The following is a 15676-nucleotide window of genomic DNA, read 5'->3' on the forward strand; positions in this document are numbered from 1 at the left end:
CCTATGGTGGGTAATGTTTGGCATGTGTCTTACACAGAGAAAAATTATCAGTGCTAATTCTTTTAGTTGTAGTTTTCCAGGAGCATAATCCCTAATAGGTGTCAGTGATTTCAATCATGCTGGGCTTTATAGGGAGAAATCAACTCAAGGAAATTAGTTCAAACTGTTTATACCATATTTAATCTTGATTTATCCTAAAAAATAAAATAAAATATCCTACATTCATCTCCCATCTGAGGTGCTGTGCAAATGCCTTTGATAGCTTCAGAGTAGGAATACTATGGTTTTAGTTTCCTGATATCTGTTGGCATAACCTCCAACTTTTAGTTGGTACACTTAATTTTATATGGAGCTTTCATCTAATTTAAATATTTTAATGTAAAATACAAAGCAATATTATATGAAAGCATAATATTTATATTTATTTATATCTTAGTATTAAATAACCATTTAAGCCTGAGTTTACCAGTAATATTAGTATCCTAGGCAACTCATAATGATATATTGTCAATATTTATTCACTTATTCCTCAAGTGTTTATTGAGGGTCTACTAGATATGAGGCATCATGAGCAAATGAAGAAAAAAGCTGAGCTTATGATCTAAAAAAAAAAATATTGGGTTTTAAATCTCTATGAAGAAAGCAAAATACATAAGGTCTTATTTTAAAGTTAAATATATTTGACTGAGCCCTGAAGGATATCAATAGTCAGAGAAACTTCATAAAGATTGTGGGTAGAGTTGCCATATTGAACTAAATAATAATATAGGAAAGCAGTTAAATCTAAGTTATTTCTAATTGTGTATATATATATATATATATATATATATATATATATATATATATAGACACACACACACACACACACACACACATATATTCAGGTAAAGAAAAAAATATCACATGGTTCATTCCCTAAAAAAGTGTCCCTTACTAGAATAATTTAATTTTCTGTCCTACATTTTTAATGTGAGAACTTTTTTACTTGATAACTCTAGTCATGAGCAATTATGTGCATAAGCCAACGGAGTGAGCATATGTAACAAAAGATAGGGCTAGAAAGAGAAAAAACATCTAAGTAAATAAACTGTGCTGAGGATTACAGTGTTTATTTAGAAGGCTAAAAAAAGACCAAATGTAGAGGACAGGGGTATGATCTTCTTTATGTTTTAAAAGGGAGGCTGATTCATAGTGGAATAGGGAGTGGGAGTATGGGAGGAATAGACAAACTCTAGGTAGGGCAGAGGGGTTGGAGGGGAAGGAAGGAGGCATGGGGTTATAAATGATGGTGGAATATGATGGTCATTATTATCCAAAGTATATGTATGAAGATATGAATTGGTGTGAATATACTTTGTATACAACCAGAGATATGAAAAACTGCGCTCTATATGTGTAATAAGAATTGTAATGCATTCTGCTACCATATGTAAATAAAAATAATAAAAAGCAAATTCAGAATTGAAAAAAGTAAGCATGACCTACACAAATATAATTTAAAATGCTACTAAGTGACATAAAATGAAATTTATACACAGTAGAAAATATACTCCTTCTGGTTGAGATAATTTCATATTGAGAAGGTATCGGTTTTCCCTGCATTAGTTTCTTTTTACTGCTATAATAAGTGGCTTTAAGTAAAAAGAACATATTATCTTAGTGTTATTCTTCCAAAGCACAACATCAGTCTCGCTAAGCTATAATCAAGGTACAACAGGCCTGTGTTCCTTTCTAGGGAAGAATCTGTTGTACCTTTCAGCTTCTAAAAGCTACCTTCCTTCCTTTTAGCGCCATCTAGTCTCCAAAGCCACAATGGTAGGTCAATCCTCAAGTTACATCTTTCTAGTCCACCTGCTGCTTCCCTCTTCCACAATGGAGGACCAATGAGATTAGACTGGACTCCCTTTCCTAGATAATCTAGAATTATCTAGATTATCCATCTCAAAATTCATACCCTTAGTCACATCTGGAAAATCCCTTTTGCCATCCATTTTTTTCCTTGAAGGCAATATATTCCTAGGTTTTGAGAATTAGAACCCAAATATCTTTGGGGGGCATACGTGCCCACCACAATCTCTAATCAAAAATATGGGGATGGAAAATATTTAGTAACTGTTTGTCTCAAGGTTCTAGGGTTACAGTATTTAATCATCCAGAATGTAGTGCTATCAAGCCTCCTAGGAGCCCAACAAGGTCACATTGAAATTCCAACAAAATCATAGGATTAGAAAAACTATCTTTGGTGAGCAAAACCACCAGGAATTAAGAAGCATTTTAAATAAATTTTTCAATTTGTGTGTGTGAGTTTGTGTGTGTGTGTGTGTGTGTGTGTGTGTGTGTGTTTGTATGTGTGGTACTGCACATTGAACCCAGAGTCTCACCCATGCTAGGCAAGCACTCTACCACTGAGCTACACCCCTAGCCCACATTTTCCAGTTCTGAAAACAGCACCATTTTGCCATTTGGTATACTAATTACAAATAGAATTGGCCCTTGGTATTTATGGGGGTTTAGTTTTGATAGCCACTATGTACACCAAAATCTGCAGATGCTCAAGTCCTTACATAATATGGCATGGTATTTGCATATAAGTACATCATCCAATATATTTTAAATCATTTACAGATGACTTACAATGCCTAACAATGTAAATTCTTTGTAAATAGTTGTCATACCATTTTGTTTAGAAAATAATGAAAAAGGTCTGTACACATTTAATAAAGATAAACAGTTTTTCCTGAATGTTTTCCATCCATTATTAAGTGGAATCCACACATACAGAACCCATGGATATGAAGGGCTGACTATACAGTATCTCCATGTATAGTATACTATTCTGTGGACACAAGCAACCAGAGACTGTAAGGTCCATAGGGACTTAACAAGGAAGATAAAGCACAGAGTTCTGGTAATTTCCCAATACCCATTCCCTCCTCCTTTTTAGTAAGAGTAACCATTATTTGAGCTGGAACCATGGCCACTTTTCCTTGTGGCTACTTATGCTCACATTACATTTTCCTAAGAGTATGAACAGAAATTGTCTGGGGAACTTATAAGTAATGCCTTTCAAGGCAAAACAACTTGCATTCCTCTTCCATTTGTCTCCTTGCTACTAGCTGAACTGTAGATAAAATGTGAGAAAGGAAACTGCACTGTTCGACTGAAAGACTAAAACCATATGTTAAGAATAGTAGAACAACAAGATAAGAGAAAGAGAAGTCCCTCACAAGATGTAATAACACATTAACCTTGGCCTGGTCACTCTGAAACTGTTCTGTGAGGGACAGTACATTTCCAATTTTAAGACATTATTTTGGCCTATTTTACAGCATTCAACTTGTTTCCTATCTAGTACAGGAAGTGAATGTAATACAGAAATGCTGATGTAACAAAATCTAAATTATGAGTACTGGACATACAGGTCAGTGGAAGGGTGCTTGTCTTGAATGCATGAGACTTGGGGTCCAATTGCAAGCATTGAAAAAAATACAAATAAAAATAAAAAAACAAAAATATGAGACAACTGCTCGGCAGTAGGGCAACAGCATAGAGAATGGCAAGGAAATATGACATAGACATTTGATGACCTTTGTTATGCCACAGCGAAAGTTGGTGCTCTGCCACGGGGGATACCTTTGAAGGCAAACAACGACAGAGCCTGCAGCTACAGAGAAACAGGCTGCAATAATTTCTCAGAATCATGGTTTCTGTTGGGTGCTGTATGACACTTTTATTAAGGTCCTATTAAAAACTACATTAAGTCAATCTAGGTATTTTATATTATATAAGGTTTTCAAAAGGTGCATATTATATTTAAGCCATTTTTTAAACATGAAAAAACTCATACTATTCCTTCATTGATGGAACAAGTGTAAATGACTCAATAACAAAGACACCAACGGGTAGTTCACTGACATTCAGATTAGAGAACCAAATTAAGTCACTGCAGAATCAGAGGAATGGCAAAGAAAGGAAGGACATGGAGACTTAGCTAATGACCACAGGTGGGAGGAAATGAACAGGGAGGAGTCAGTATGACTCAAAATCTCTCAGAAGAAAGAGTAGCAGTGCCTAAAACAAGCTGGCGGTCATAAAAATCTCCAGTAAGAGACAAAAGACAAAAGTAGAGGGAGAGAGAAAGGGACCAAGAAAGGGAAGGACCAAAAGAGGAGGCTGGGTGTTTGACACATGCCACTGACACCACTCACCATGGGATTTCTGTGACTAGAGAGAGAAAAGAGCACAGAGAAATGCCAAATTGGAAAGAAGACTCCAGCCCCTGGTGGATACACTTTACAAGGAAGGTGGATAACAACATTTTGCGACCAGATTCAACTAGATGTAAACAAGATCAGTGGCTGCTTGAAGGGAAAACTCATTTACCTGATGGGAGATTCCACACTGCGTCAGTGGATCCACTACTTACCCAGAGTTGTAAAAAGTATGTAGTTACTTTATGTTCTTTTGGAAGTTCAAGCTGATCATAAAGTACTTTCAGTGAGGTCTCCATCTATTCTCACTTAGGCTAGTTTTTTGTTGTTGTTGTTGCTTTTTTTTAAATTTCATTTAGCTTTCTAGAGTTGTCTTAATTTAAAATCTATTTTATTCCCTCTTTCATAAGAACTGTTGTTCCTCCTTATAAACTCCAAAGAAAACTTTACATTTTGATTGATATTTCACACACATGAACTGGTAATTTATCCTAGAGGGTAGGATGCTCCCAACAAAAATACTATAGAAGGTGATTATAAATGATATTGTAGATATTCTTTTTAAAACTATTAATCACTGCCTTCTATCTAAAAATCTGCTTTTTTTCTTATCAGCACTAAAATTTTTTGATCTTCATGGAACTGGACCTTTTAAGAAACATTTGCTTCTGGATGCTGAAAGACATACTCAGATACAATGGAAAAAACATAGCTATCCTTTTATCACTTCTCATCTTTACTCTGTGACAGAAGAAGGTTATATCCCTCAGGAAATTGACCAGATTTCAGGTGACAAAAACACAGCCATTGTCATAACCTTTGGCCAACACTTCAGACCCTTCCCCATTGACGTTTTCATTTGCAGGGCCATCGGTGTTCGAAAAGCTATTGAACGACTATTCCTAAGAAGCCCAGACACTAAAGTGATCATTAAGACAGAAAATATCAGGGAGATGCACATAGAAACAGAAAGGTTTGGAGACTTCCATGGTTACATTCAGTATCTTACCCTGAATGACATTTTCAAAGATCTCAATGTGGGTGTCATTGATGCCTGGGACATGACTATTGCATATGGCACCAATAATGTCCACCCACCTAATAATGTGATTGAAAAACAGATTAACATGTTCTTGAACTACATTTGCTAAAGAAAAAAATAAGCAAAGTCACTAGGAACCAATTTTCACATCCCATGTGTATTATCAATGAAATTTTATTCATTTTAAAGACTAAGAAAATCAAACTTAAAGGAACCATATATGGGATTATTTGTGGTACACTTAAAGACAATGAGAATGGAGATGAGGTACAAAGTCAAAAGATCAGATATGAAGAATGACCACACCATGCCTGGAGCATGAGTGTGTGTGATAATGAGTATTTTCATACTTGAGGCAAGTTTGGGTCATGATCTTTGGTTACTCCTGGCTGAACTAATGGAAAGGTAGAAGAATATAAATATGTAATTGTCATGATGCTCTAAAATGGTCAACTAACTTTCTCTGTAAAGGTATAGACAGTAACTATTTTGGAATCTGCAGGCTATCTTGCCTCTGTCACAACTGCTCCACTCTGCACTGTAGTACAAAAACAGCCACAGACAACATGTGAACAAATGAATGTGTTATGTTTCAATGAGACTTAACTAATGGACAAGGAAACTTGTATTTCATATAATTTATACTTGTCAGGAAATATCATTATTATTTTGATTTTCATAAACTGTTTATAAATGCAAACACCATTCTTAGATCACAGGCCCTAAAAAAAAAAAAGTGGTTGTATTTGGCCTCTAGGAAATATTTTGCTGGTACCTGATTAAAAACAAAAAAGTTTTATAAAATTAAAGCCAAAAAGTCAGTAAAACTGAACAAAAATCCTTCATATGCTGTGTAGAAAACTAATAATAATAAAGTTGAAATAAAAGAAAATTACCTAACTTGAGAAAATTATCTACCCAAAAACTACAAGCAACATCACTTCCTGAGTGAAGCACAACAAACATTTCTTACTAAGTCAGATACAAACCCAAGAACCTCTCACTAGCTCTAGTTCACTAGCCCGTGAACTGCAGTACATGCCAGAAAAGAACAGAGTAACTGCTCCTATTTCATCATTCCCTTAGGAAAAACCCAAAGGCCTAAGTAGAAGAAGGTGGCCTCACACGAGCTCAATAAAAAAGCTTCTTTAACAGTCAAAATTAGATGACATAATCAAAACTACATGGTATCTCTGCATAAAGATTGTGTACATCTTTCATTATACTTAATCCTAGATATTTGGTACTTTTTGATCTACTGTATTTTTAAAATCTTTACTATTGTCAAATATTTATTATGTCTTACAAATATGCACAAAACTTCAAAGTACAGCTCAGTAAACTATCAAAAAGAGACACTTGGGTTGGAGTTATGGCTCAGTGCCAGAGCACTTGCCTAGCACAATGTGAGGCACTGGGTTTGATACTCAGCATCACATAAAAAAAAAAGAAAGAAAGGTATTATGTCTAACTACAACTAAAAAATTTAAAAACAGTGGTTAACCCAATGGTTAGGATTAAACAGAACAGAAGATATGTAAGATCTCTATACACATATACACACTCCACAACAGCAAGGATTAAAGCATTCTGTAGATTCAATGCAACTCCAATCACAGTCTTAACAGATTATATTTATGCATGGAGTTGTATATAACTTGACAATATGATACCAAACTTTCTAAGAAAACATAAAATGCCAAAAATAATCAAATCACTGATAGAAAGGAATAAGTTTTAAGAACTTACTTTTCCAAACAGCAAGACTTTCCTTAAAGCCATAGAATTATGACTGTGGCACTGTTGCAAAAAAAAAAAAAAAAAAAAAAAAAAAAAAATCAAAGACCAATGAAACAGAATTCAGGAGACAGAAAAGGCCCTGCAAATACAGACATGTGCTTCATGACAAATGGAACAATGAGGACAAGACAGTCTTCACAACAAATGTTCTCAGAAAATAAGATATACACGCATAAACAAACAAAACTGCACCCCAATCCTATTCACAAAAAATATAAATCTGGAGATATTACACAACTAATCACTGAGAAGCAAAGCAACAATCTTACCACATTATCTCTTCAAAATAACCAATGTTTTCAAATTTGTAAACTTTCTAGGATCTCTGCTGGTCCTACTGCACCAGACTACTCCTCCATGACTGGTACGCAGTTTGACACTCCACTTGAGTTTGACAAGACCACAATCATCAATGAGAAGAGTTCACCAAATACAGTACACTTTTCTTAAGTACAAGAACACTATAAAATAATTATAAACGTGAATATATAAACCACTAACACATTGGTTTTTTTAGAAATGCACGACAGCAGAATCTATTTTGACATATTATGCACACATGGAGTATAACATTCTAATTATAATCCCGTTTTTTAAATTTTTTATTTTATTTATTCTAATTAGTTATATATGACAGAATGCAATTCAATTCATATTATACAAATAGAGCACAATTTTTCATGTCTCTGGTTGAACACAAAGTAGAGTTATACCATTAGTGTCTTCATACATATACTTAGGATAATGATGTCCATCTCATTCTACCGTCTTTCCTACTCCCATGCCTCCTCCCTACCCCTCTCTCGCCTTTCCCCTATCTAAAGTTCATCTATTTCTCCCATACTCCCCACACACCATTCCCTTATGAATCAGCCTCCTTATATCAGAGAAACATTCAGCATTTGGTTTTTTGGGATTGGCTTACTTCACTTAGCACTGTATCTTTCAAACTCCATCTATTTCCCTGCAAATGCCATGATTTAATTCTCTTTTAATGCTGAGTAATATTTCATTGTATATATATATATATATATATATATATATATATATATATATATAGCACATTTTCTTTATCCATTAATCTACTGAAGGACATCTAGGTTGATTCCACCATTTAGCTATTGTGAATTGAGCTGCTATAAACATTGATGTGGCTGTGTCCCTGTAGTATGCTGTTTTTAAGTCCTTTGGATATAAACCAAGGAGTGAAACAGCTGGGTCAAATGGTTGTTCCATTCCACGTTTTCCAAGGAATCTCCATAATGCTTTCCAGATTGGTTACATCAATTTGCAGTCCCACTAACAAAGAGTGAGTGTGCCTTTTCCTCACATTCTTGTCAACACTTAGAGTTTGTATTCTTAATAGCTGCCATTCTGACCGGAGTGAGATGAAATCTTAGAGTAGTTTTGAATTGCATTTCTGGAATTGCTAGAGATGTTGAACATTTTTTCATATATTTGTTGATTGGTTGTATATCCTCTTCTGAGAAGTGTCTGTTCAATTCCTTGGTCCATTTATTGATTGGATTATTTGTGATTTTTTTCTGGTGTTGAGATTTTTGATTATTTACATATCCTAGATATTAGTGCTCTATCTGATGTGTATAGGGTAAAAAATTGCTCACATTCTGTAGGCTCTCTCCTCACCTTATTGTTTCTTTTGCAGATAAGAAGCTTTTTAGTTTGAATCCATCCCATTCCTTGATTCTTGACTTTAATTCTTATATTATAGAAGTCTTATTAAGGAAATTGGGGCCTAATCCAACATGATGAAGATTTGGGCCTACTTTTTCTTCTAGTAAGTGCAGTATCCCATTCTTGTGGTTGAAGGTGATGTGGAGTTTCACAGGTCATGTATTCATATATGAACACAGGAAAGTTATGTCCAATTCAGTCTACTGTCTTTCTTATTTCCATTCCCTCTCCCATCCTTTTGTCTAATCCGATGAACTCAGTACATTATTTATTATCATTCTAAAGTACATGTACCAGACATGTAATAAGTACATGTACAGACAAGTAATACTGGCATTATTATTTTTTGCAAGTATTTTTATTGGATAGAGCAAATGATTATATAAATAACATTAGATAATTAAGACTTTTAGTGTAAAAAAAGATTTTAAGTTTTTTTAACATGTTTAATTACCTTGAAAATAGCTGAAAAAATTCATGATTCTAATTTCATATATAGATATTCCTTAGCTCTGTCCATCAAAAAGGCCTAGAAACTATAGTAACATTAGCAGAAATCACTCCTAGGACAAGAAGGCATCCTTAGAGGAAAGGCTGAATCCAGGATAAGGGCAGGACAGACATGCATTAATAGAAAGGAGGAGCCTCAGCATCTTCTTACATCAGGAAGCAAATTGCCAACGACACGGGGACTCACATCACGGAACACAGGAGGTAATCCAAAGGGCTCTCTTCATTGGCCAAAGATGGGAGAAATTCATGAACAAAAGGAATAACATCTGCAGTTGATTAAAATATACACTATACAAAATCCCTGAGTTCATAATGATATGGAAAGAGAGAGGTATATGGAAAAGCAAAGACTAAAGTGCTCATGAATCATTAGTGAAGATAACAAACTTCTTCCTTACTCTGAAAATTGGCAATTAAAGAGAAATATATGAACATATACTCTTTCCTGTTAAAAAGGCAGCCAGTAGACATAACAACTAAAGGAAAGTTTCTCTTTGCAGAAGAATTATAGTAATGCATGTAGAAGGAATGACAGAATTCAGGAACCAGCATTTTATTTTAATTTGTTATTTGTTCTTTTTTAATTATACATGACAATAGAGTGTATTTTAATGTTATTATACATACATGGAGTATAAATTCCCATTCTTGTGGTTGTACATGATGTGGAGTTTCACTGGTTGTGTATTCATATATGAACATAAGAAAGTTACATCCGAATTATTCTACTATCTTTCCTATTCTCTTCCCTTCCCCTTCCCTTCCTTCCCCTTTGTCTAATCCAATAAACTTCTATTTTCCCTACCTGCCTCCCATATTCTGTGTTAGCAACTGCATGTCAGAAAGAACATTCAACCTTTGGAGGGATTGGATTATTTCACTTAGAATGATAGTCTCCATTTCCATCCATTTAGCAGTAAATGCCGTAATTTCATTCTTATTTATGGTTGAGTAATATTACACTGTGTATATATACCATATTTTCTTTATCCATTCATCTGTTGAAGGCATCCATAAGATCTTCAAAAAGCCCTTTTATGAAATAACATAAATATTTGGGGTGGGGGGGGGGGATTTGCTGGGGATTGAACCCAGGGCCTTGTGCATGTGAGGCAAGCACTCTCTACCAACTGAGCTATTTCCCCAACCCTAACACATTCTTATACATAGTAAAACAGCCCTACTTTGTTAAGTTCCATTTTTCTAGTCTCTACCTGAGGCTAGCAGCTGACAGTACATTCTCTAAAACTAGAGAATTAATTGCAATATTCCACGAGGCTCTTTGGCTATCCAGGAATGTTATACAGTGTTAAAGTATAAAACTGGGCAAAGAGCCCCACTGTTGTGGGCTGGGCATGCTGAGCTTGTCCTAAAGTTTTCTGTACCTCTCAGCAGATCTCCACCAGGCAAGGTTAATGTTGCTGAGCACAGTGATTCCTGCCCCTGCTCCTGTTCCTGCTCTCAAAGCCTCAGGCATGCTGATTGTAGCACTTGGTTAAGGAAAGGATGTCTGTCTGAAGATGAATGGAGTGCCACATTAAACCCCAAGGTTTGTAATCACAGTATGGGACATCTGGAGTCCACCATAACATCCCCACATAGACCATTCTGTCCTCACAGGGGATCAATCTGACATTCAGGTACCTACATACCTTTTAACTCTGTTCTCAAAATCCTTAAGATCACTCTGTATGTAGGACACAGTATTTGTGTGGCTCCAACCAAGCAGAGGACTAGCAAAGGCAAAGCTGCAGGGGCAATGTCACTGGAGCAGCTGATGCCTTTGGCAGGACAGTTTTTGAAAGTCCCTAAGTGGCCCTGTGTTGCCATTATCTTGCCCAATCCTTCTTCACTCTGAATCTTCCCACCCACGGAGTACTGATTTCCATGTTCTCCTACTTATCCCTTCTGATGACAAAATACCTGTGTCTGCATACTTTATTTGGGGAAAAAAAAGAGAGGGGGAGGTATTTAGCTCATGTTTGGAAGTTCAAGAGCATAGCACTGGTATTGCTGTGCTCTGGTGAGAGATTCATGGCAGATGGCATTACAATGGCCAGAGCAGATGCAGAGAAGGTCACATGATGAGACAGAAAGCAAGAGCTGGGAATAGACAGGCTTTCACCTTTTAACAACCTGCTCTCTCAGAGTCTAATCTACTTTTATAAGACCTGAACCACTGAAATGAGACATTAATCCACTCATGAGGGTGGAATACCCATGACCTAATCACCTTCCATTATGCCTCACCTTGTAAATATCTGCCACCTCTCAAGACTGTTAAATTGGAGACCAACCTCCCAGCACATGAACCTTTATGGGTAAAACCATATGCAAACCATAGCACCTCCAGAGAAGAGAAGGCATTCTCCTCTTGAGACACACAGCCATGACTCCCACGAGCTCCTTGCTGCCCTTGAATTCATTCTTAATTCCTAGTACAGGGACAGGCACATAGTAGTAGTTAATAAATATTGGCCAAATAAATGATGCTACATCTCCACATATCCAGATCATGATATTAAACACAACATAAGCAGTAATGTCCCTAAAAAGAGGGGCACAGCACATTCAAAAAATCTATCAAGTAAGTATATCTATATCCTGAGAGGAGGAAGAATCAAAATAAAACAGTACCATCAAGTTCGTCTATAACAAGGGTTCAAAATTCTATGTTTACAATGAGAATAATCACTGAAACTTAATTTCTCTTCATTCGTAGATGAGGGTCAAAGAGCACAGAACTGACATTATTATACACAGAGTAGAGAAATAACCTAAGAATCAGGAAGTCTAGGTATTTCAATAAATTTACACGCAGTCTCTAGTCACCTTAATTATGCTAATGATACATACTGAGAAACTGAAAGATCTCCATGGAGAAGACATTGAAGCAGCTGTGAGGAGGAGCACCACTGTGTTCTGAGAATCATCCATTCATTCAACGAACACTTACTTACTCAACAACTGTTCCATGACTGGCCTTGAGATGGAGACACAGAGTTCAACAAGCAGGTGTGGTCATGTCCTCATTAGGGAAGTCTAGACAGAATATCAGTAAGTAGTGAACTACTACAAGTCTGTGTGATACCTCTTTTGGATGGGTGGCAGGAGGACCCCAAGGAGTCAAATGTCCTGTAATCCTGGTTTAAAGTGTCCCAGAAGAAGTAATATCCATACTAAGACTATAAAATGAACAGGGTTTAGTAAGGCAAAAGCAGAGTCATAGGAGGAGCATCCAGAGGGAAGGAAAGGGAAAGTATTCTAGAAGGAACTGCATGCACAAAAGGGATCATCTCTTCATGTGACATGGTATGCAGTTACTTTCCTTGTGCTGTCTTGTTTTCGAATAAAATGACCCACAAAATATTGCTGGTACTTCTGTTAGGGTTAATTATGTGGGTTACTTTTATAATTATCAGGATTCCACAAGAATTAAAACAAAAAAATTACTGTCTCAATTTTTTTCAATAAAATCTCTCCCAATTTAATGTATCCCAGGTCAGTCCAAGAACATCAGCATTAAATTGCTGGTGAGATTCCAAGGCTGGTTAAGTTTTTGTTGTTGTTGTTGTTTTCAATTTGAAAAGAGGTAACATTCTTTCACTTAGCCCATAACTTTGTAACCTAAAAGACTGATTTGAATGAGATGGACAGTTAAACTTGCTTTGTCATGTGTCTTCTAGTGGATGTTAGAAGACTCTATTGAGTTCAGTCTTGAATGACTTCTTGACTTGAATGCTGTATTATAATTAGTGCAAGACACATTCTAGAATATTTGATAATCAATGAATAACACTGTTCAGCACACTGTAAAGAAAATACCATGGTCCCTAAAATGTCTATGTGTCCTTTAAAATACCAGTCACACCAGCTGTGACCCAACTGGGTCTTGGAAATGAGGATCACTAACACCACCCATACTGCTTCACAACAAGAAGACTGATATTGCACAATTTCTATACACAACCTCTTTTTTTCTGTATTTTGTGTATTCTCATTCTCATTACACCTCCCTGAAACTTTATATTCAGTTACAAAACTGAACTGAATACCTGTCATATCCCAGGCACAGTGTCCTTGTTTCTTTCATTTTCTTTCTTGCCCCAATTTCCTTTTCTTCCCAACCTATGCCTTGTAGTTAATTTGAACTATTCAAATCCACTAAAACACATTTTCTTAATTAAGCACCAACCTGCACCAGCACCCAGATGCGCAAGAAGAAAAATTGAAAAAATTTTATTGAAAAAACTTACCTACCAGGTAAGTTCCTGATCCATGTGACTACCAGCAACTTAGTCATAGAGAGCAGATCTTTTACATAAGGTAAATGCACCTTCAGATACACAGGTGTACTATTACACAGGTGGGTTGTGTTCCTATAACTAACGGTCTCTGCACTGCAATCTCAATATCCAAAAACATATTCATTATCATCTTTGTTCTCCCGAAGACCACAGTTCCTAACAGATGAACTTCACACAGCCAGCTCCTTTGATCATTCAAACCCAGGGATAAATGGCTCCCTACTTTTGCAGGCAACAGAGTTCTGCATCATGCTATGCTGGTTTCTTTAAATCTACCTTTTCTTAAACCCACCTGGGCTACCAAATCACAGCCTATCATCAATTTACTGCTGGGACTCTGACTGATTCAGAGAAAACATCATGTGCAAAAATAGGCTGAAGGGTGGTCACAAACCAAAAGAAGAGATTGTGACTGGGAGTTAGTAGACAAGAGAAGAAAATGACAAAAGATGAGGTAAGAAAGTAAATGGCAAGGCCAGCCACATCATAAAGAATTTGTTAAAGGAATTTAGATTTCATTTCAAGTAAAATAGGAAGCTATTAAAGTGTTCCACACAGAGAAACACTTATCTTTTGCATGAATTTGTCTTTAAGTGAATACATATGCATCATCCAAAACATCAAATTGAGTTAGCATCAACCATATAAAAAAAAAATTTTAACCACATTCTCCCCTCCCTCAGATGCAACTACTTTGAATTCTTTTAACATTTTTAAACATTATTTATGACCATACTTTTAAAATATTGAGCTTATGTGACTTACTCAGCCACATACATTTCAATTTTTTTTAACAATGATTTATTTTTCTCAGGCCGAAGAAGATTAGAGATAATGCAGGTCAGGTATATAGCTCCCCAATATGCCACCAAGAGCCCATGTGGGATATATCTTGTTGTTCAGCCTGTTTAGTAGCGACTTTCCCTTCTATACTTGTCACCTTATTGTCTCAAGATACATCATTCACCTCTAGCAATTCAACTGTATTCCAGGAAAGAAAAAGGAAGGACAGAGCAAGTGGCAAAAGGCACATTCTGAATGTATCTGCCCACTTCTCTCCAGGCTTCTAGGGAGCCTCACCCAGTGACTTCTGATAATGCATCACTGGCCTGAATAATAGAAGATGATCACTCTCACCAATAAAAACGCAGGGAAATTCAGTTTTTTTGCATAGAATGTTTCCCTTTTTCAACATAAGCTCTATGAAGCAAGAGACATTCATGATCAAGTTCCCTGGCACTTAAGACAGGTACCTGAAAAATAATGGACACCCAATAGTATTAGTTGAACAAATAATACCTCTATAAAATGCTAGACAATGCAGCTAGTGTGGTGTGCCAGCCCTAGGTCTGTTGGAGCTTATATTCTAGAAGGGGTATCTGAGGCTAACAGATGGACCCTAAGCTCACCTGGGTGTGTGAAAGGGGAAAGGAGAGTCATGATAGGCTTCCTTGAGAAGTGTGTGAGTTGAGTATATGGTAGAGAGCAAGTTGGACATATGGTAGAGATAGGGACGGGGCAGAGAAAATCCATATGGAAGGAGGGAGCATGGTATAGCTACAAAAATAGTGCCATACTATGGTGAAGAGTAATGTGAAACAGAACCTAAATTCAGGGAACAGACAAAGGCTCTGTCAAAGAGTCTGGGTCTATCATGAGAAGACAGTAGATCAATGAAGTTTTGTGTAGAGAGGTAGAAGAGAACAAAAGGTACATTAGGCTATTTTTAAAAGATTAATCTAGTTGCAATTTGGATAACAAATTGGAGTTAGCCAAGAGTATATAATTTGGGGCATGATAAAATTCTAAAATTAGTAATAGTTGTGCAATTCTGTAAGTATACCAAAAATTATTGAATTGTACACTTTATTTTTTTTATTTTGAAAATGAATTTTAATTTTTTTTATTAGCTACACATGACATTACAATGATCTTGGCAATTCATACATTTGAATCACTGGGGTATAATTTCTCATTTTTCTGATTGTACAGATTTCAGAATCACAACTGGTCATAGAGTCGCCAATATACATACAGCAATCATAATGTCTATTCTATTCTGTTGCCTTTCCTATCCCCCCTCCACCTCCCCTCCCATCATTTGTGCA

At 36.2% G+C, this 15676-nt stretch overlaps 1 protein-coding gene across 1 annotated transcript in view; it reads left to right on the forward strand.

The window, feature by feature from the left end:
* The window catches only part of LOC308642258 (NXPE family member 4-like), a gene marked incomplete at both ends in the record, with an annotated part of 362659 nt that extends 357297 nt beyond the window's left edge, over positions 1–5362 (forward strand). Inside the window, 2 exons of the mRNA XM_081281099.1 lie at positions 4229–4441; positions 4827–5362. Of these exons, the coding sequence (XP_081137225.1) occupies positions 4229–4441; positions 4827–5362 (749 nt within the window). The remainder of the gene's footprint in view (positions 1–4228; positions 4442–4826) is intronic.
* Positions 5363–15676: the final 10314 nt, after the last annotated feature.

Source organism: Spermophilus citellus (assembly GCF_964194105.1).
Source record: "Spermophilus citellus genome assembly, chromosome: 2".
Lineage (NCBI taxonomy): Eukaryota > Metazoa > Chordata > Mammalia > Rodentia > Sciuridae > Spermophilus > Spermophilus citellus.